The following is a 22,485-nucleotide window of genomic DNA, read 5'->3' as shown; positions in this document are numbered from 1 at the left end:
GTTGCCATCACGCTCCAAAAAGTAATAAAGAAAGTGTCCAAAAATAAACCAAAGCTGTGACGGTACGTGGTGAAGAAATCACATACCAAGAGCGACTGAATAGTGAAGATAAAAGGTTGAAGAGGATGCAACCTCAATAGGTTCAAACTTTATTCTTCCTTCGATGTGCACCTAAATCAACAATTAAAAAGGTTGCTTAATATGCATACCGTTATGAAGTGCCAACATGTTTCATCGCCCAATATTTTTATGGCGATTTTGTCAGGGCAGCTCCAGTCGCTTGGCACATACAAGGGACACTGTTAAAGTTATTTCTTCGGGGACCTTAGTGAGCCATGGCCTCGCGTACCAGCTCGCTCCAATAGGTCTTACGCGGGCTCCTTAAGTGAGTCCTCGCAGTGGTTCCGCACTCAGCTGTAATGCGAATCACCCAAAGCCTCACGGAGCTCCTTCTCTCCGCCGGTCTAAATTTTCCAAGCCAATGCAAATCACAGCGATCAAAAGTAATACTGCCATATTGGATAATGATCAAATGTGGAGCATGGACAGATTGACTAAATCTCAACCCATACGTAGTGAGCCATCCAATCTCAGTTCCAGCACTGAACCTCACAATCAGGCTCCACACATACCTATGATGCAGAGAACATGCAAAGCACCCAGTTGGCAAAAACACTATGTCATGTCCAAATAACTTTCTTTACTTTATTCGTATTTCCTCTTTCATTATGTAGGGGGAAGATGTGTTACAACGTGTTAACTTATGTATTTATTTAATGTGTTATTTCCTACTCCTTCCTTATTATTTATAATGGTACATTCCCTCCCCCCCTCCCCTGCTATGTCATATGGTATATTCTGCTGTCCCTGGAGGCTACCTTAGAATGTTCAGGTGAGGAGTTCCTGACTGTTGGTGGAAAGAGGAGACCGAGAATAAAGAGTTTTCCTTACCTCATGAAGACTTTGTCTTTTCATCATTGCGCTCATCAGTGCGTGGGTGTCAGGAAGCTCGCGGTGCTGGCGCGGCGCCATATTCCTCCACAGTATGCCTCCTTGTAGTGCTAATGACGAACTGCACAGCAGGGTACACCATTTATGTAACTCATTGAAGGTCTCTGTGCAGCTCACTGAAGAACACCAATGTAACTCAGTGGAGCACTCCGTGAAGCTCATCCGAGTTGTCTTGTCCGTGCAGCTCACTGAAGAACACCATGTAACTCAGTGGAGGGCTCTGTGCAGCTCATTGCGGAGTCCCTTCAGGTCACTGAAGAACACCATGGAACTCAGTGGAGGACTCCACACAGGTCACAATGATTCCTGTACAGCTCACTGAATGCTACAGGTGACTCCTGTGAGTCCCTTCAGGTCACTGAAGAACACCATGTAACTCAGTGGAGGGCTCTGTGCAGCTCATTGCGGAGTCCCTTCAGGTCACTGAAGAACACCATGGAACTCAGTGGAGGACTCCACACAGGTCACAATGATTCCTGTACAGCTCACTGAATGCTACAGGTGACTCCTGTGTGAGGTGTGTGTTTGGAGGGCACTTATTGTCCAGCGTCTGTCTCTTCACTGTCTGGCCTGCCCGCTGTCCTGGACCTCGCAAGAGGAAGAACTGCCCCGTCCGTTTCCCAGTCATCCCAGGAGTGATTCATACTCATGCCTTATTTTTACTGCTGCTTCTGTTGTGTTTCTCAGGAAGAGTAGAGGCTGTTCTTTTCCTCTAGCCAGCATCCTTTTAAACAGCTGTCCATGTACAAGAAACGCCACTAGAAAGCAATGTGAGGCAAGTTCCCAGCAGGCTACTCGTGTTCGCTCTCCGCCTCCCCCCCCCCCCCCCCCCCACATGTAAGCTCTTTGGGTGGAAAAAAGGATAAAAAAAAATACCAAGGCCGGCTAGCTAAAAAACAAAACCTGCCTTGTTTCCTTAAAAAACGCAGATGCTGCTTCAGAAGAACACACTTCAGACTTGTTTATTTATCCTTCTTGATGTAAGCCTCAACATCTTCATCTTAAATGTATTATCACAAACACTTGCATCTTTATAATTTCATTAAATAGCTGCTCACATGAGTAATCACTTTAATCTGCCCTAGCTCCTGGATTACAGATAGCTCCTCCCCATTTGCTTTATTTACCATGACCCTTATGGATGGCACTTGTGCTGACAGCCTCTGCTCCCCTCTCTGGCACTTTGCTGTCTTCCTGCCATTTCCACGCAGCGGGCCTTAGCAGCCCCTCACGTGTGTCTCAGCCCAGGCTGAAGCAGTTTCCAGGACACCCCCCTCCTCGTCTCCCGGCCCTGCTGTGGGCTCCGTGACCCTTTACATCCCATAGGAAATGGTTAATAAGGCTTTGTACTACATTTAGTGAATACCTACAGCAATGGTTTATGTTTTGCGTGGACTCAAAGACGGTTTGCCATATGGCCAATTCCTGCGCATTCGTAGGAACTGTAAGTGGCGGAAGGACTACTTCAGGGAGTCCGAGTTCCTACTAAAAAAATAGATTGCCAGAGGATATCCACGAAGACTGATCTCACGTGCACGCAAAAGAGCTTGGTACTGACATCGCGACTTCTTACTCACACCCCAACCCAAAAAAACAAACTCTCGAATTCCATTTGTATCTAAATTTAGCCCTTGCAGCAATCAAGTGAAGAAAATCATCTCATACAACTGGACTTTACTGAGAACTAACAAATCCTTCCAAGAGCCACCACTCTTCTCCTTTCAACGAGGGAACAATTTATCCAACCATCTAGTTCATGCCATCACCTGGCACACCAACCCCATCAAATCCAACACCATCACTGCCGCCTGGGGTTTACCACCTGTGCTCGGCCATCACAAATGCCAGACATGCAGCGTCTGTGAACTTACCTCCAACACCAAGGAGTCCAGATACAACAACAAATCACACACCCTAAATACATTCACCAACTGTCGCTCCCAGAATGTGATTTACGCCATTGAATGCCCCTGTAATCTTATCTACATTGGTCAGACAACACAGATGGTTAAGCAAATAATTATTCAACACAAAAGCAGGATACATTGTAAAATCATTACAGCCCCCTGGTAACTCACTATCTTGAGCTGAATCACAATGAACTTGACATAAAATGTCGTCTTCCACTTCGAGGTGCGGAGTCCCTTCAGGTCACTGAAGAACACCAATGTAACTCAGTGGAGGGCTCTGCGCAGCTCATTGCGGAGTCCCTTCAGGTCACTGAAGAACACCATGTAACTCAGTGGAGGGCTCCGCGCAGCTCATTGCGGAGTCCCTTCAGCTCACTGAAGAACACCATGTAACTCAGGGGAGGGCTCCGTGCAGCTCATTGCGGAGTCCCTTCAGGTCACTGAAGAACACCATGTAACTCAGTGGAGGGCTCTGTGCAGCTCATTGCGGAGTCCCTTCAGGTCACTGAAGAACACCATGTAACTCAGTGGAGGGCTCTGTGCAGCTCATTGCGGAGTCCCTTCAGGTCACTGAAGAACACCATGTAACTCAGTGGAGGGCTCTGTGCAGCTCATTGCGGAGTCCCTTCAGCTCACTGAAGAACACCATGTAACTCAGTGGAGGGCTCCGTGCAGCTCATTGCGGAGTCCCTTCAGCTCACTGAAGAACACCATGTAACTCAGTGGAGGGCTCTGTGCAGCTCATTGCGGAGTCCCTTCAGGTCACTGAAGAACACCATGTAACTCAGTGGAGGGCTCCGTGCAGCTCATTGCGGAGTCCCTTCAGCTCACTGAAGAACACCATGTAACTCAGTGGAGGGCTCTGTGCAGCTCATTGCGGACTCCCTTCAGGTCACTGAAGAACACCATGTAACTCAGTGGAGGGCTCTGTGCAGCTCATTGCGGAGTCCCTTCAGGTCACTGAAGAACACCATGTAACTCAGGGGAGGGCTCTGTGCAGCTCATTGCGGAGTCCCTTCAGGTCACTGAAGAACACCATGTAACTCAGTGGAGGGCTCCGTGCAGCTCATTGCGGAGTCCCTTCAGCTCACTGAAGAACACCATGTAACTCAGTGGAGGGCTCTGTGCAGCTCATTGCGGAGTCCCTTCAGCTCACTGAAGAACACCATGTAACTCAGTGGAGGGCTCTGTGCAGCTCATTGCGGAGTCCCTTCAGGTCACTGAAGAACACCATGTAACTCAGTGGAGGGCTCCGTGCAGCTCATTGCGGAGTCCCTTCAGCTCACTGAAGAACACCATGTAACTCAGTGGAGGGCTCTGCGCAGCTTATTGCGGAGTCCCTTCAGGTCACTGAAGAACACCAATGTAACTCAGTGGAGGGCTCTGCGCAGCTCATTGCGGAGTCCCTTCAGGTCACTGAAGAACACCATGTAACTCAGTGGAGGGCTCCGCGCAGCTCATTGCGGAGTCCCTTCAGCTCACTGAAGAACACCATGTAACTCAGGGGAGGGCTCCGTGCAGCTCATTGCGGAGTCCCTTCAGGTCACTGAAGAACACCATGTAACTCAGTGGAGGGCTCTGTGCAGCTCATTGCGGAGTCCCTTCAGGTCACTGAAGAACACCATGTAACTCAGTGGAGGGCTCTGTGCAGCTCATTGCGGAGTCCCTTCAGGTCACTGAAGAACACCATGTAACTCAGTGGAGGGCTCTGTGCAGCTCATTGCGGAGTCCCTTCAGCTCACTGAAGAACACCATGTAACTCAGTGGAGGGCTCCGTGCAGCTCATTGCGGAGTCCCTTCAGCTCACTGAAGAACACCATGTAACTCAGTGGAGGGCTCTGTGCAGCTCATTGCGGAGTCCCTTCAGGTCACTGAAGAACACCATGTAACTCAGTGGAGGGCTCCGTGCAGCTCATTGCGGAGTCCCTTCAGCTCACTGAAGAACACCATGTAACTCAGTGGAGGGCTCTGTGCAGCTCATTGCGGAGTCCCTTCAGGTCACTGAAGAACACCATGTAACTCAGTGGAGGGCTCTGTGCAGCTCATTGCGGAGTCCCTTCAGGTCACTGAAGAACACCATGTAACTCAGGGGAGGGCTCTGTGCAGCTCATTGCGGAGTCCCTTCAGGTCACTGAAGAACACCATGTAACTCAGTGGAGGGCTCCGTGCAGCTCATTGCGGAGTCCCTTCAGCTCACTGAAGAACACCATGTAACTCAGTGGAGGGCTCTGTGCAGCTCATTGCGGAGTCCCTTCAGCTCACTGAAGAACACCATGTAACTCAGTGGAGGGCTCTGTGCAGCTCAATGCGGAGTCCCTTCAGGTCACTGAAGAACACCATGTAACTCAGTGGAGGGCTCCGTGCAGCTCATTGCGGAGTCCCTTCAGCTCACTGAAGAACACCATGTAACTCAGTGGAGGGCTCTGCGCAGCTCATTGCGGAGTCCCTTCAGGTCACTGAAGAACACCAATGTAACTCAGTGGAGGGCTCTGCGCAGCTCATTGCGGAGTCCCTTCAGGTCACTGAAGAACACCATGTAACTCAGTGGAGGGCTCCGCGCAGCTCATTGCGGAGTCCCTTCAGCTCACTGAAGAACACCATGTAACTCAGGGGAGGGCTCCGTGCAGCTCATTGCGGAGTCCCTTCAGGTCACTGAAGAACACCATGTAACTCAGTGGAGGGCTCTGTGCAGCTCATTGCGGAGTCCCTTCAGGTCACTGAAGAACACCATGTAACTCAGTGGAGGGCTCTGTGCAGCTCATTGCGGAGTCCCTTCAGGTCACTGAAGAACACCATGTAACTCAGTGGAGGGCTCTGTGCAGCTCATTGCGGAGTCCCTTCAGCTCACTGAAGAACACCATGTAACTAAGTGGAGGGCTCCGTGCAGCTCATTGCGGAGTCCCTTCAGCTCACTGAAGAACACCATGTAACTCAGTGGAGGGCTCTGTGCAGCTCATTGCGGAGTCCCTTCAGGTCACTGAAGAACACCATGTAACTCAGTGGAGGGCTCCGTGCAGCTCATTGCGGAGTCCCTTCAGCTCACTGAAGAACACCATGTAACTCAGTGGAGGGCTCTGTGCAGCTCATTGCGGAGTCCCTTCAGGTCACTGAAGAACACCATGTAACTCAGTGGAGGGCTCCGTGCAGCTCATTGCGGAGTCCCTTCAGCTCACTGAAGAACACCATGTAACTCAGTGGAGGGCTCTGTGCAGCTCATTGCGGAGTCCCTTCAGGTCACTGAAGAACACCATGTAACTCAGTGGAGGGCTCTGTGCAGCTCATTGCGGAGTCCCTTCAGGTCACTGAAGAACACCATGTAACTCAGTGGAGGGCTCTGCGCAGCTCATTGCGGAGTCCCTTCAGCTCACTGAAGAACACCATGTAACTCAGTGGAGGGCTCTGTGCAGCTCATTGCGGAGTCCCTTCAGCTCACTGAAGAACACCATGTAACTCAGGGGAGGGCTCCGTGCAGCTCATTGCGGAGTCCCTTCAGGTCACTGAAGAACACCATGTAACTCAGTGGAGGGCTCTGTGCAGCTCATTGCGGAGTCCCTTCAGGTCACTGAAGAACACCATGTAACTCAGTGGAGGGCTCTGTGCAGCTCATTGCGGAGTCCCTTCAGGTCACTGAAGAACACCATGTAACTCAGTGGAGGGCTCTGTGCAGCTCATTGCGGAGTCCCTTCAGCTCACTGAAGAACACCATGTAACTCAGTGGAGGGCTCCGTGCAGCTCATTGCGGAGTCCCTTCAGCTCACTGAAGAACACCATGTAACTCAGTGGAGGGCTCTGTGCAGCTCATTGCGGAGTCCCTTCAGGTCACTGAAGAACACCATGTAACTCAGTGGAGGGCTCCGTGCAGCTCATTGCGGAGTCCCTTCAGCTCACTGAAGAACACCATGTAACTCAGTGGAGGGCTCTGTGCAGCTCATTGCGGAGTCCCTTCAGGTCACTGAAGAACACCATGTAACTCAGTGGAGGGCTCTGTGCAGCTCATTGCGGAGTCCCTTCAGGTCACTGAAGAACACCATGTAACTCAGGGGAGGGCTCTGTGCAGCTCATTGCGGAGTCCCTTCAGGTCACTGAAGAACACCATGTAACTCAGTGGAGGGCTCCGTGCAGCTCATTGCGGAGTCCCTTCAGCTCACTGAAGAACACCATGTAACTCAGTGGAGGGCTCTGTGCAGCTCATTGCGGAGTCCCTTCAGCTCACTGAAGAACACCATGTAACTCAGTGGAGGGCTCTGTGCAGCTCATTGCGGAGTCCCTTCAGGTCACTGAAGAACACCATGTAACTCAGTGGAGGGCTCCGTGCAGCTCATTGCGGAGTCCCTTCAGCTCACTGAAGAACACCATGTAACTCAGTGGAGGGCTCTGCGCAGCTCATTGCGGAGTCCCTTCAGGTCACTGAAGAACACCAATGTAACTCAGTGGAGGGCTCTGCGCAGCTCATTGCGGAGTCCCTTCAGGTCACTGAAGAACACCATGTAACTCAGTGGAGGGCTCCGCGCAGCTCATTGCGGAGTCCCTTCAGCTCACTGAAGAACACCATGTAACTCAGGGGAGGGCTCCGTGCAGCTCATTGCGGAGTCCCTTCAGGTCACTGAAGAACACCATGTAACTCAGTGGAGGGCTCTGTGCAGCTCATTGCGGAGTCCCTTCAGGTCACTGAAGAACACCATGTAACTCAGTGGAGGGCTCTGTGCAGCTCATTGCGGAGTCCCTTCAGGTCACTGAAGAACACCATGTAACTCAGTGGAGGGCTCTGTGCAGCTCATTGCGGAGTCCCTTCAGCTCACTGAAGAACACCATGTAACTAAGTGGAGGGCTCCGTGCAGCTCATTGCGGAGTCCCTTCAGCTCACTGAAGAACACCATGTAACTCAGTGGAGGGCTCTGTGCAGCTCATTGCGGAGTCCCTTCAGGTCACTGAAGAACACCATGTAACTCAGTGGAGGGCTCCGTGCAGCTCATTGCGGAGTCCCTTCAGCTCACTGAAGAACACCATGTAACTCAGTGGAGGGCTCTGTGCAGCTCATTGCGGAGTCCCTTCAGGTCACTGAAGAACACCATGTAACTCAGTGGAGGGCTCCGTGCAGCTCATTGCGGAGTCCCTTCAGGTCACTGAAGAACACCATGTAACTCAGTGGAGGGCTCCGTGCAGCTCATTGCGGAGTCCCTTCAGGTCACTGAAGAACACCATGTAACTCAGTGGAGGGCTCTGTGCAGCTCATTGCGGAGTCCCTTCAGGTCACTGAAGAACACCATGTAACTCAGTGGAGGGCTCTGCGCAGCTCATTGCGGAGTCCCTTCAGCTCACTGAAGAACACCATGTAACTCAGTGGAGGGCTCTGTGCAGCTCATTGCGGAGTCCCTTCAGCTCACTGAAGAACACCATGTAACTCAGGGGAGGGCTCTGTGCAGCTCATTGCGGAGTCCCTTCAGGTCACTGAAGAACACCATGTAACTCAGTGGAGCGCTCTGTGCAGCTCATTGCGGAGTCCCTTCAGGTCACTGAAGAACACCATGTAACTCAGTGGAGGGCTCTGCGCAGCTCATTGCGGAGTCCCTTCAGGTCACTGAAGAACACCAATGTAACTCAGTGGAGGGCTCGGCGCAGCTCATTGCGGAGTCCCTTCAGGTCACTGAAGAACACCATGTAACTCAGGGGAGGGCTCCGTGCAGCTCATTGCGGAGTCCCTTCAGGTCACTGAAGAACACCATGTAACTCAGTGGAGGGCTCTGTGCAGCTCATTGCGGAGTCCCTTCAGGTCACTGAAGAACACCATCTAACTCAGTGGAGGGCTCTGTGCAGCTCATTGCGGAGTCCCTTCAGGTCACTGAAGAACACCATGTAACTCAGTGGAGGGCTCTGTGCAGCTCATTGCGGAGTCCCTTCAGGTCACTGAAGAACACCATGTAACTCAGTGGAGGGCTCTGTGCAGCTCATTGCGGAGTCCCTTCAGGTCACTGAAGAACACCATGTAACTCAGTGGAGGGCTCTGTGCAGCTCATTGCGGAGTCCCTTCAGGTCACTGAAGAACACCATGTAACTCAGGGGAGGGCTCTGTGCAGCTCATTGCGGAGTCCCTTCAGGTCACTGAAGAACACCATGTAACTCAGTGGAGGGCTCCGTGCAGCTCATTGCGGAGTCCCTTCAGCTCACTGAAGAACACCATGTAACTCAGTGGATGGCTCCGTGCAGCTCATTGCGGAGTCCCTTCAGCTCACTGAAGAACACCATGTAACTCAGTGGAGGGCTCTGTGCAGCTCATTGCGGAGTCCCTTCAGGTCACTGAAGAACACCATGTAACTCAGTGGAGGGCTCTGTGCAGCTCATTGCGGAGTCCCTTCAGCTCACTGAAGAACACCATGTAACTCAGTGGAGGGCTCTGTACAGCTCATTGCGGAGTCCCTTCAGCTCACTGAAGAACACCATGTAACTAAGTGGAGGGCTCCGTGCAGCTCATTGCGGAGTCCCTTCAGGTCACTGAAGAACACCATGGAACTCAGTGGAAGACTCCACACAGGTCACAATGATTCCTGTACAGCTCACTGAATGCTACAGGTGACTCCTGTGTGAGGTGTGTGTTTGGAGGGCACTTATTGTCCAGCGTCTGTCTCTTCACTGTCTGGCCTGCCCGCTGTCCTGGACCTCGCAAGAGGAAGAACTGCCCCGTCCGTTTCCCAGTCATCCCAGGAGTGATTCATACTCATGCCTTATTTTTACTGCTGCTTCTGTTGTGTTTCTCAGGAAGAGTAGAGGCTGTTCTTTTCCTCTAGCCAGCATCCTTTTAAACAGCTGTCCATGTACAAGAAACGCCACTAGAAAGCAATGTGAGGCAAGTTCCCAGCAGGCTACTCGTGTTCGCTCTCCGCCTCCCCCCCCCCCCCCCCCCCCCACATGTAAGCTCTTTGGGTGGAAAAAAGGATAAAAAAAAATACCAAGGCCGGCTAGCTAAAAAACAAAACCTGCCTTGTTTCCTTAAAAAACGCAGATGCTGCTTCAGAAGAACACACTTCAGACTTGTTTATTTATCCTTCTTGATGTAAGCCTCAACATCTTCATCTTAAATGTATTATCACAAACACTTGCATCTTTATAATTTCATTAAATAGCTGCTCACATGAGTAATCACTTTAATCTGCCCTAGCTCCTGGATTACAGATAGCTCCTCCCCATTTGCTTTATTTACCATGACCCTTATGGATGGCACTTGTGCTGACAGCCTCTGCTCCCCTCTCTGGCACTTTGCTGTCTTCCTGCCATTTCCACGCAGCGGGCCTTAGCAGCCCCTCACGTGTGTCTCAGCCCAGGCTGAAGCAGTTTCCAGGACACCCCCTTCCTCGTCTCCCGGCCCTGCTGTGGGCTCCGTGACCCTTTACATCCCATAGGAAATGGTTAATAAGGCTTTGTACTACATTTAGTGAATACCTACAGCAATGGTTTATGTTTTGCGTGGACTCAAAGACGGTTTGCCATATGGCCAATTCCTGCGCATTCGTAGGAACTGTAAGTGGCGGAAGGACTACTTCAGGGAGTCCGAGTTCCTACTAAAAAAATAGATTGCCAGAGGATATCCACGAAGACTGATCTCACGTGCACGCAAAAGAGCTTGGTACTGACATCGCGACTTCTTACTCACACCCCAACCCAAAAAAACAAACTCTCGAATTCCATTTGTATCTAAATTTAGCCCTTGCAGCAATCAAGTGAAGAAAATCATCTCATACAACTGGACTTTACTGAGAACTAACAAATCCTTCCAAGAGCCACCACTCTTCTCCTTTCAACGAGGGAACAATTTATCCAACCATCTAGTTCATGCCATCACCTGGCACACCAACCCCATCAAATCCAACACCATCACTGCCGCCTGGGGTTTACCACCTGTGCTCGGCCATCACAAATGCCAGACATGCAGCGTCTGTGAACTTACCTCCAACACCAAGGAGTCCAGATACAACAACAAATCACACACCCTAAATACATTCACCAACTGTCGCTCCCAGAATGTGATTTACGCCATTGAATGCCCCTGTAATCTTATCTACATTGGTCAGACAACACAGATGGTTAAGCAAATAATTATTCAACACAAAAGCAGGATACATTGTAAAATCATTACAGCCCCCTGGTAACTCACTATCTTGAGCTGAATCACAATGAACTTGACATAAAATGTCGTCTTCCACTTCGAGGTGGCAATCTGCAATCTGTACTGAATAAAAGCGAGTGCAAATGGATAACACGCTGCAATTCTGTTAACCAGGGTCTGAACACTATTGATGAGTGGAATAGCACCATTCAACTCCCAACCTGACACCCTTTCATCCTGATCTAATTTACCCTTGCTCGATTATGATATGCCTGTCATCTTCATCAACCACGTGCTGAAGTTTTTTCCCCTTTCCTTTTTCCCCCGCCACCCCCCCCCCAACAACTGGCCTCGCACACACCTCCTTTTTTTCCCCCTTCCAGTGCCTTCCTCCACTGGTTTCTTCATTATCTGCCCATCTACTCTCAGTCCCCAATGTACATCTGATGTGCGCGTAGCCGCGAGCTTCAACACTATCTGTATTGATATGATACTTTACATATTGAATTCCCGTATTTTCATATGGTTTCATAATACTGCTATTTCTGTGTATGAATGTCAATTGTCTCACTTTATAATTGTGTACCATGCCATGCTTACAGCTTTTCAATAGATTTTTCCTCCTAGTTGTTTTATCTTACAAATTGCCTAAACCCCACCCTCATCCTATACGTAACAATTTTGCCATCTTTACGAGTCTATCCTTTTTCGGGATATCTGCCGTTCCCTCACTCAAGCTCTCGAGCACCTCTTCTGTTTCCTTCTTTGCCGACACCTCTATCCGGCATCCTTAGTTACGCCCCGCACCCTCCATTGCGAACCAATCAGGGCCCCCCTGGTCATCACCCTCAGCGCACGCATTCCCTTCTTTATGGCCAGTCCCACGTACTCCTGTTAGACACCAGCTGCATCTCGCACACGCTCGTGGCGACCCGGTGATTCACAATCGTTGGATTTATTCGGAGATCGAAATTACTACTTCACTTCAAGGTAAGCCCCGACCGCCCAAAACTGCAGATTCATTGGTATCCTCCGCTCTAATTCAGAGGTTTACTAATCACCTTGTCCGCTACCCTCTTTGAATAGGTATCTTTCCGAACCCTGGAACAGCTGATCAGGGCCTCGTCCCTGCAACTTGCTCCTTCTTTTTCCACCCGTTTTCCGCTTCTGGACGGTGAGTTTTTTCCTGCCTTTTCCTGATTAGGTTTTGCCTTTCCTTTCTTCCCGCCCCCCACCCCTTCCTTTTCCCCCTTCACACCCCCCCACCCCCTCTTTCTCCCCCCCATCCCAGCTCCTTCTCTTACGGCGCCTCGTCTCTCTCCTCAGAAATTGCCCGGACGATCGTTACTGACGCCCTGCCTAGTCGCTTCGATTACTACAGCGAGCCCCTCCTTACACTAGCACTGAACCGTACGTGCCTCAGGTAGGCATACTTCTCCTCCCTCCAGCTTTCATTTCTACCGCTCCTCCCCCTGTCTCTCTTTCCCCAGCCGCTCTGATACTCCCCTTTTTCCATACAGCACTCATCAAATAGGCCACCCGGTCCTGATGATGATCCTAACTTAACAGGATCGAAACGCCGTCGACCCTCGCCCACCAGCCAAAACGCCTCAGGCGCACCTCGAACTTTGGTTCTCCAAAATATTGAAAATGACAATCTATTTATCTGAAACAATTACTGTGTGAACCTTTCTATCCTGTATATATTGTACATTACGGTTTCCTTGCGCCTTGCGCTGTAGTGTGTTTTTTCACGTTGTCACTCGCGCCGTCACTTCCTGTCACGAGCACGATGTGCACTTCTCTTTTGGGTTGCCCTCGCATTCATGCCTAACAGTGCTGTTACAACTGTTGTGTATATTTTTTTGGTCTTCTAAAAATATATGATGCCCAAGAGCACATTTAACAAATATTTTGAAGTCTCTCGCCCTTTGTTCCTTTATTGTAATGTCTTGTACTTACAAATATAATCAGTCTTAATGAATCCGGCTGAGATATTGTTGTATTTATATTATGTTTTGCAGAGGCGCAAACCTTTTAAAATTATGCTTCTTCCACTAAGCACGTTATTTACCTTTTTACATGTCTATGCAGTCCCTAATTCACTCCTGCCGTTGCTGCTCCGGTGCTTATGTTGTTTTACCCCAGCCTCCTCCCGACTGTTTCTGCTTCCTTTACCCCCTTCCCTCCTCCCCCGTCCCGCTTTAATTTCCACCAACATCCCTCCCTCCTCCCTTGTGTCGCTGGTTAAAGCTGGCACCGTAGTAATCAGTGTATCAGAATGCCTTTTTAGGTCTCGCGCCTAGCGTTGCGCTGTGGAGCAGTTCTCGCGCAGCGCGAGACATTTTGTAAGGGAAAAACGGGGTTTGGTAGCTGATTTAGGAATTGAACACGCTTGTGCGTGTGCATTTCCTTTTCTGCTACCCGATTGGCCTTTGCGGGCGTCTTTTTATTTAAGACTGCACGCAATTAGCTAAAGGCGGGCGCATTGCTCCGCCCATGGCCTATTGGTGTCTATTACGCGCTTGGTGTTGTGTGTAATTGATAGTGGCCGCGATAGACAGCCGAGTCCTTGTGGAAGGGGATGAAGGAGACATGGATTTCGGCTGACCCTGCTCACGGAAGCTTGGTCCTGGCAGCAGCTCGCGCCGCTGTGACAGCAGCAGACACAGCCACTGAGCACAGGCCTGCTTTTGTTCCCCCGCGCACTTGTTGAGGAGACAAAGGGGCAGAATGGCCTCCCTTTGAGCAGCATAGTCTGCACGTCGGGACAGCCTCCCCGTGATATTTATTGCCAAATGCAAAGTGGCAAAAGAAGAAAAATCTCCGAAGGTCATGGTCTTGCCTGAAAAGTAGATAAGCTGCAACCTCCGTCATTACTCTCGCGTCGGCACGTAACGCACTGGTGTGCGCATGCCAGGCCCTTTTTAGTTATCAAAAGTTCATTATCACAGCTCTTGTGATGCATGGCACCATGAGGTTGTGAAGCGGCAAGATCTTTCTTTATTCATTTGTGGGTGTTTCTGCTCCTGACAATTGATCTGAATTTGTTTATTTCTGTGTAAACTGGTAAGTTGTGTAAGCAGAAGCTTCTGCAGCCGTGTCAGTGGATGGAAGTTTACGAGTGCTCATCAGCTAGGCAGACGAGTTTGACGAGCATACGGCTAAAATCACGAATGCCGTGGCAGTCACCTCCGAGTTACTCAGTTTCGTTAGCCGATGGCAAGTGACGGCAAGTGGCACGATGGAGGTTCTGGGACTGCACGACGAGCTGCTCCTTCTCTGAATGTGAAAGCGTGCATAATACCTACCCAGAGGCTCTGTTGGATGGCACCCAGCTTGAGACAAGGGTGCAGAAGAACCGTCTCACATGTATGGGGTGGTAAGAGACATTCCCAGCCAATGGGCTCTGTTGCATTCCCTCAGCTGCGGGAGTAGTTGGAGAGGTGTCCCGCTGGATCACTGGAATGAAGATCACGTTTGTTCTTAATTGGAGGCGCCTTTACCACAGAAATCCCAAGGGACAAACCCAGCAAATGATAGTCCCAAAGGAACCCCGGGTCTAAGCCAGCGAGTAATCAAACGGCAATATGGGGACGATTAGAGATAGCACGTGCTCTCCCTGGCCTCCCCTACAATTCCCCTGCCACTGCCTCTCCTACTCCTGATCTGGGGTCTAATATCCTTGTCCGTTTCAGTATCGGTGTCAATGTCTGCAAGACTTTAGCTAACACACCTCTCTCTATCTAACTCTCTCTCCACCTCTCTCTCTCTACCTCTCTCCACCTCTCTCTATCTAACTCTCTCTCTACCTCTCTCTCTACCTCTCTCTCTCTACCCCTCTCTACCTCTCTCTCTACCTCTCTCTCTCTACCCCTCTCTACCTCCCTATACCTCTCTCTCTCTACCACTCTCTCTACTTCTCTCTCTCTACCTCTCTCTCTCTACCTCTCTCTATCTTTCTTTCTCTACCTCTCTCTCTCTACCTCTCTACCTCTCTCTACCTCTCTACCTCTCTCTCTCTCTCTCTACCTCTCTCTCTACCTCTCTCTATCTTTCTTTCTCTACCTCTCTATCTCTCTCTACCTCTCTACCTCTATCTCTACCTCTCTCTCTCTACTTCTCTCTCTACCTCTCTCTATCTTTCTTTCTCTACCTCTCTATCTCTCTCTACCTCTCTACCTCTCTCTACGTCTCTCCCTCTCTCTACCTCTACTTCTCTACCTCTCTCTACCTCTCTCTACCTCTCTCTCTACCTCTCTACATCTATCTACCTCTACATCTTTCTGCCTCACTACCTCTCTACCTCTCTCTAACTCTCTAACTCTCTTCTTCTCTCTACCTCTCTCTCTACCTCTCTACCTCTCTCTCTCTACCTCTCTCCCTCTCTCTCTCTGCCTCTCTCTACCTCTCTCTACCTCTCCCTACCTCTCTCTCTCTCTCTCTCTATCTATCTACCTCTCTCTACCTCTCTCGATACCTCTCTCCCTCTACCTCTCTACCTCTCTCTCTCTCTCTCTGCCTCTCTCTCTACCTCTCTACCACTCTCTCTCTACCTCTCTCTCTCTACCTCTCTCCACCTCTCTACTTCTCTCTGTCTACCTCTCTCCCTCTCTCTCTCTGCCTCTCTCTACCTCTCTCTACCTCTCCCTACCTCTCTCTCTCTCTCTATCTATCTACCTCTCTCTACCTCTCTCGATACCTCTCTCCCTCTACCTCTCTACCTCTCTCTCTCTCTCTCTGCCTCTCTCTCTACCTCTCTACCACTCTCTCTCTACCTCTCTCTCTCTACCTCTCTCTATCTCTCTCTTCCTCTCTCTCTACCTCTCGCCCTCTCTCTACCTCTACTTCTCTACCTCTACCTCTCTCTGTACCTCTCTACGCCTCTCTACCTCTCTCTCTCTACCTCTCTACACCTCTCTCTCTCTACCTCTCTCTCTACCGCTCTACCTCTCTACACCTCTCTACCTCTCTCTCTCTACTTCTCTCACTCCACCTCTCCCTCTCTACCTCTCTCTACCTCTCTCTCTCTACCTCTCTCTCTCTACCTCTCTCCACCTCTCTCTCTACCTCTCTCTCTACAGCTCGAACTTTAATAATGCGAGACCTATTGCATTGCAAATGCTTGTTTTTGTATAGCGCCTGCTGCCACATTATTTGTTTCTTCATAGCGCTACTAAAATCATGCTAATGTATCCGTCTAGTGAGACTTTCCTAACATGTTCAAGCAAACACTTTGAAAGTCGCAAAGTCCCGATACGAAGTACAAAGAAAAAAAAGATAAACTGTGTTTTGAGGATCTCAAGCACATCTCTGGGGCCGGGTAGTAATATGCCGGGTGTCCTACCCTGACATAGTTCCCTCTATTCTGTGACCCCCGTCAATCAGCCCACTTTATAGGCAATCATTGGTTGCACTGTGTTCGCTCGTGGGCTCCAGCTTTGACAGGTTCTAAACCCCAGCATGCAATGCGCTTTAGGTTCGAAAGCTCGTTCTGAACGAGTGGGCCCCACACAACCAGCATCCACCAGCGGCTGGATGAGGCTGACATCTGTAGCGTCAGTGACCTACAACAGGTACATTAACCCGTTCAGTTATAATATGAGACGGTAACAAGTGACTCGCAGGCTTCTCTCCGGGCCCTGCAGCAGGAGCTCTGACCGAGTGAGCTATCCTCACGGCTATCCTTCTCGCTTCTCTGGTAGGGAGCCTTGTTTCACCCTGATTGTGCTGCGCCAGTTCACCAATCAGATCAGAATTGTCCACTTGTAACTGAACCTTCGCTGTAAACTACGGAAGCCCAGGAGATGCCCGTCTCCCACTCTTCGGAAATAGCTTCTGTTAATTAAACACCCAGCTGCGCCTCCCAAGGAGAACAAGCATTGAAAATGCAATAGGTCTCGCCTTTTATTAAGTTAAAGCCATTTAAAGCCATTTGCTTTGCTATACAGTACCATTAGCAAGCAAATGGCCTTAACTTAAACAAAGGCGAGACCTATTGCATTTTCAATGCTTGTTTTTTTTTTAACTCGGGAGTCTCCCGCATAAATAGAGTCTGTTGGGGTGTACGGTTTGTACCACAGAGGACCTGGAGTAAACAAAGGCTGTGGAGATGTGGTAACATTGGGAAATGTTATGCTGTGTTATGTAACGGGATGCCTTATTTCGAGTACTCACTATGAGACGTCACCTCTTCGCAGCGTCCATTACCTGAACACCTCATGTCCCTCCCGGACGCGTCCTCTCATGGGCGAAGCATCACACAGAGACCCCCAGCTTCTGTAGGGACTCCTCGGACTCGCACCGGCTCTGGGGCCCTCCCGAGAGCTGGCCTGGGCTTCTCTTCCGCAGTGGCGGCCTGGACCAGGGTCCCTCTGGGCCCCTCCCGAGAGCTGGCCTGGGCGCAGTGGCGGCCTGGACCAGGGTCCCTCTGGGTCCCTCCCGAGAGCTGGCCTGGGCGCAGTGGCGGCCTGGACCAGGGTCCCTCTGGGTCCGCTTGAGGGGGGTCGAGGTTTGCAGCTCTGGACTCCTCTGCAGGGCAGGGTCTGCGAGCCTTGGTTCCGTGGGCTGGCACGGGGGCGTGGCCGGTGCCAAGGACCAGCAGGAGGGCTCTCGCGGCCATTGTTCTCCTGGCTCAAGGCATCCTTTGGAGCCAAACAGGATGGGCCTCTTCAGAGGACGCACAGGACGAGCGAGAATAGCCCGGGGACGCGTCCAGCTGTGAGGGGGGCTCAGCTCCTGTTACAGAACCGGGCCTCAATCTCTCTCAAGTGAGAAAATCATTTCCAGTCAAAAAAGATATTCATCTCCTGGAGCAATGAAAACAGTTTCCAGGGTAAAAGAAAGGACATTCTACGCAGAGGTTTAAAAATCTTTGAGACTCTCTTCATCTGCACACACAATAGTTGTGAAACTGCTCAGTGGGTTCATTGTCTGCTGCAAAGACGGGTGTAAGCTCAGCAATTTGTCAAAGAAACAGTACTTTGTCTTTAGTTTTTATTTAACAGCCTTTTCCATCCAGAAGTCCTGGCTGCACCCGTTGATTATTGCTGTAGCGCGCGCGAAAGAATGATTTGTAAAAGACAAGCCCTGGAGTGAACCAGTGGCCCTTGGTGACATGGAGTCTCGTGTCTTGGTGACATGGAGTCTCGTGCCTTGGTGGCATGGAGTCTCGTGCCTTGGTGACATGGAGTCTCGTGTCTTGGTGACATGGAGTCTCGTGTCTTGGTGACATGGAGTCTCGGGTCTTGGTGACATGGAGTCTCGTGTCTTGGTGACATGGAGTCTCGTGCCTTGGTGGCATGGAGTCTCGTGCCTTGGTGGCATGGAGTCTCGTGTCTTGGTGACATGGAGTCTCGTTTCTTGGTGACATGGAGTCTCGTGTCTTGGTGACATGAAGTCTCGTGTCTTGGTGACATGGAGTCTCGTGTCTTGGTGACATGGAGTCTCATGGAGTCTCGTGTCTTGGTGGTATGGAGTCTCGTGTCTTGGTGACATGGAGTCTCGTGTCTTGGTGACATGGAGTCTCGTGTCTTGGTGACATGGAGTCTCGTGCCTTGGTGACATGGAGTCTCGTGTCTTGGTGACATGGAGTCTCGTGCCTTGGTGACATGGAGTCTCGGGTCTTGGTGACATGGAGTCTCATGGAGTCTACATGGAGTCTCGTGTCTTGGTGGCATGAAGTCTCGTGTCTTGGTGACATGGAGTCTCGTGTCTTGGTGGCATGGAGTCTCGTGTCTTGGTGGCATGGAGTCTCGTGTCTTGGTGGCATGGAGTCTCGTGTCTTGGTGACATGGAGTCTCGTGCCTTGGTGACATGGAGTCTCGTGTCTTGGTGACATGGAGTCTCGTGTCTTGGTGACATGGAGTCTCGTGTCTTGGTGACATGGAGTCTCGTGTCTTGGTGGTATGGAGTCTCGTGTCTTGGTGACATGGAGTCTCGTGTCTTGGTGACATGGAGTCTTGTGCCTTGGTGACATGGAGTCTTGTGTCTTGGTGACGTGGAGTCTCGTGTCTTGGTGACATGGAGTCTCGTGTCTTGGTGACATGGAGTCTCGTGTCTTGGTGACATGGAGTCTCGTGTCTTGGTGACATGAAGTCTCGTGTCTTGGTGACATGGAGTCTCGTGTCTTGGTGACATGAAGTCTCGTGTCTTGGTGACATGGAGTCTCGGGTCTTGGTGACATGGAGTCTCATGGAGTCTCGTGTCTTGGTGGTATGGAGTCTCGTGTCTTGGTGACATGGAGTCTCGTGTCTTGGTGACATGGAGTCTCGTGTCTTGGTGACATGGAGTCTCGTGTCTTGGTGACATGGAGTCTCGTGTCTTGGTGACATGGAGTCTCGTGCCTTGGTGACATGAAGTCTCGTGTCTTGGTGACATGGAGTCTTGTGTCTTGGTGACATGGAGTCTCGTGTCTTGGTGACATGGAGTCTCGGGTCTTGGTGACATGGAGTCTCGTGTCTTGGTGACATGAAGTCTCGTGCCTTGGTGACATGGAGTCTCGTGTCTTGGTGACATGAAGTCTCGTGCCTTGGTGACATGAAGTCTCGTGCCTTGGTGACATGGAGTCTCGTGTCTTGGTGACATGGAGTCTCATGGAGTCTCGTGTCTTGGTGGTATGGAGTCTCGTGTCTTGGTGACATGGAGTCTCGTGTCTTGGTGACATGGAGTCTCGTGTCTTGGTGACATGGAGTCTCGTGTCTTGGTGACATGGAGTCTCGTGTCTTGGTGACATGAAGTCTCGTGCCTTGGTGACATGAAGTCTTGTCACCAAGGGTGACCTTACCTAAATGCCAACTGAATGACACAGGTTCACATGCGCACCTGGTAACTCAGTCTTACAATCCTCTGAGGCCCGGAGGACAGGTACCTTCTCACTGAATGATATTAAGGAGATATTGCCTACCCATAGGGCGAGTTCTCCAGTGGGGTTTCGACCCCAGCTTCATCACCTCCGAATCATTTTACAGTTATTTGCCGGGATTCTGGAAGGTGATTTATTAAAATGATTTGGCGTTTTGTCACATATGTGTATGGAGAGAATATATCCTTACTGGAGAACTTCTGATACATCTAAACAACTTTTCCTCCTCGGCCAGGGATCCCCCCCAGATTCATGAGCTTATAATAGACTAGTGAACACCACCCAGAAAGAAGCGAGGCAGCAAGCCCATGTAAGGGGCGCACCCATCTTTTTACCCACTTCATCCCTGCCTGCGATCCAAGCCATGGTGCCTTGAAGACAGACCTGAGGAGGCCTCTCGTCTACAGAGCTCTGTAAAGACACATTCCCTGGAAGGAGGCCAGGGACACCTCACCCAGAGCAGAAGGAGCGCCAGGGACGTCTGACATGTATCATCTGGCACCTTATAACTCTGCCTCACTGCTCGCCGCCATGCGGCCTGGACCTGGGAAACCCCTTCATGGAACTCATGGGACTCCGGTGACTGTCTGGACTCACTACAACCCCTTGTCAAGTCCAGGTCTTGAATATCTTGCACCTGCTGAAGTGTTGTTTTGCAGAAGAAGATATATTGTATGGAAAAAAGACTTTTTATTTGCTTCAGTGGAAAATAAAATGAGAATTTGCCTTCAGTAGAAAGAAAGAGTGTCCTCAGCACCACTGTGGTCTGTGAGTAACCGGGAATGGTCCTACAGGTGAACAGGTCTGGACAGCTCTGCCAGGCGGACCATGGCCCACGGCTCAGAGGCGCGTCCCATACGGAAGACAGAACCGGCCAGAGATCCGCTAGGAATCCTCGAGTCAGGCCTCACAGGAAACTTTGAAGAGCTCTGAACTTCTGAAAGAAAGAACGGAATCTGCGAAGAATATTTCACTGAGAAGTAATCGCAGATGACGGAAGGAAGTGCTGTAACCCTAATTTCACTTGGAATCGCTCGTGAGATGTTCCCGACTCCAGTATCTCCTGCAGCTTTGGATGTTCCTCAGTTTTGGTGAGTCGGTCATTTCACCTAAGGAGGAGTAGACTGGCTGAGCTCTTATGGTTTCCTTCAGGTGGGACCGCGACCGCTCATTTGGGAAGGAGGCAGTTCACCCAGACTAGGATATCCCCTGTTCTCTTCCAGAACTTGAGGTTAAATGTGCCTCATTTGAACACAACGCCTCTGTAGTCCTCCCCCTCATTGTTTCCACGTATTGTTTTAATGTGTGGGACAGGTTAAAGCAGAGAGGGGCTTCTGCTTGACTTGTTGTTACATTTGGGGTTATGGTTTCTACAAGCGGCTAGACCAGCAGATGCACATGCATGCGGAAACAGAACCAACCCCCATTGCACACCGTGCGCATGTGGCTAATTCTCAGCAGTGGTTGCAGACTCCCATTGCGGTGCCTTCCACTGCATCCAAGTATATGATTGGCCAGAGAAGAGAAGCGGAGTGTTAAGTAATAGGTATGGAATCAGTGACATATTGAGCAAAACATTCATTAGAAGCGATCTGCCAATAAGAGAACACATGCATATGTAAATGGCCTCAAACTAGGAGACGCAGTGGTCTTCACCCCTACATTTCTCACGGTCTTTGGTGGAGTCACTGGCGTGCCACCCTATAGAGGTACATGTCACTGTCACCAAGCACATAAACATACACTCATTTAATATGTAAGACTACTAGAAGCAGGAATGTAGGAGCCTCATTAGGACACATAAATACAACATGAAAATGATTCATGACTTTATTAGAGCTAGGTTAAAAAACAAGCATTGGCAATGTAAATAGGTCTGGCTTATGAATAAACATGCCTTTTGTGCCACTGATGAATTCAGGCAGTCAAGTCACCATTCATGCACTTTGACTCATCTTTGCACTCAGGCATCAACTCACCCATCCATGACTCATTCTTGCATTCATCCTGTGACACAACCATGATCAAACCTGCACAAACCCAACAACATATGAAAGAATAATTAAAAGATTACAAGTTCAAAAAATAACATGCTACAGTCTAAACATGGTGCAAATATGATTGTAATCACAAAACAATGATATTGTACATCATCTATAACTGTTTTAAAGTTTAACTTGGTTGCTACCTTTAGACCCAATGTGTTGGCCATCTTGGAATGGTAAAACAATGATACACTATGGACAGCAGCATTCCATAATGCTTTAGAGGAAGTGGCGACATGGAATGAAATGAGCTGCAAGTAAGCAGCCCATTAGGACTGTCTTGGTAATAACAGTATCCTCTTAAGAAAAATTAAATTATAAAGACAAGAAGCAAAGAAATGAAGGGGAACTTTAAATGAAGAAATTAAAAACGAAAGGACTGGTCAACGGGCCCTGACACTGAAGTGTAGTCATTTTCAGGTGCATGTTCACATGCGAGCAAAAAATGCCGCCACTCGCAGGGTAAGAAAGCAAATCACTGCTGTAAACTGAACCATTACCTCATGCAGTACTCGGATATGGATGCAAGCAGAGTGGAAAGGATACAGATATAAGCAG

At 50.0% G+C, this 22,485-nt stretch overlaps 1 protein-coding gene across 4 annotated transcripts in view; it reads right to left on the bottom strand.

Annotated features, from left to right (window-relative positions):
• The window catches only part of LOC146808631 (immunoglobulin superfamily member 1-like), a 345,056-nt gene extending 327,426 nt beyond the window's left edge, over window positions 1–17,630 (bottom strand). For 2 of the 4 annotated variants that reach the window (XR_014968019.1, XM_085623663.1), the window contains exon 1: window positions 17,230–17,628. Coding sequence is in view for 1 of the 4 variants with exons in the window: in XM_085623664.1 (XP_085479790.1) it covers window positions 17,230–17,242 (13 nt within the window). In the remaining 3 variants the exon portion in view is untranslated. Of the gene's footprint in view, window positions 1–17,229 lie in introns of all 4 variants that reach the window. The other 2 variants (XM_085623664.1, XM_085623662.1) reach the window with 2 other exon arrangements.
• Between the last annotated feature and the right edge of the window lie 4,855 nt (window positions 17,631–22,485).

The sequence above is a fragment of the Triturus cristatus genome, chromosome 8 (genome assembly GCF_964204655.1).
Source record: "Triturus cristatus chromosome 8, aTriCri1.1, whole genome shotgun sequence".
In the NCBI taxonomy this organism is placed as follows: Eukaryota; Metazoa; Chordata; class Amphibia; order Caudata; family Salamandridae; genus Triturus; species Triturus cristatus.
The sequence above is the reverse complement of the archived record's forward strand: the minus strand, read 5'-3'. Positions and strand labels throughout refer to the sequence as shown.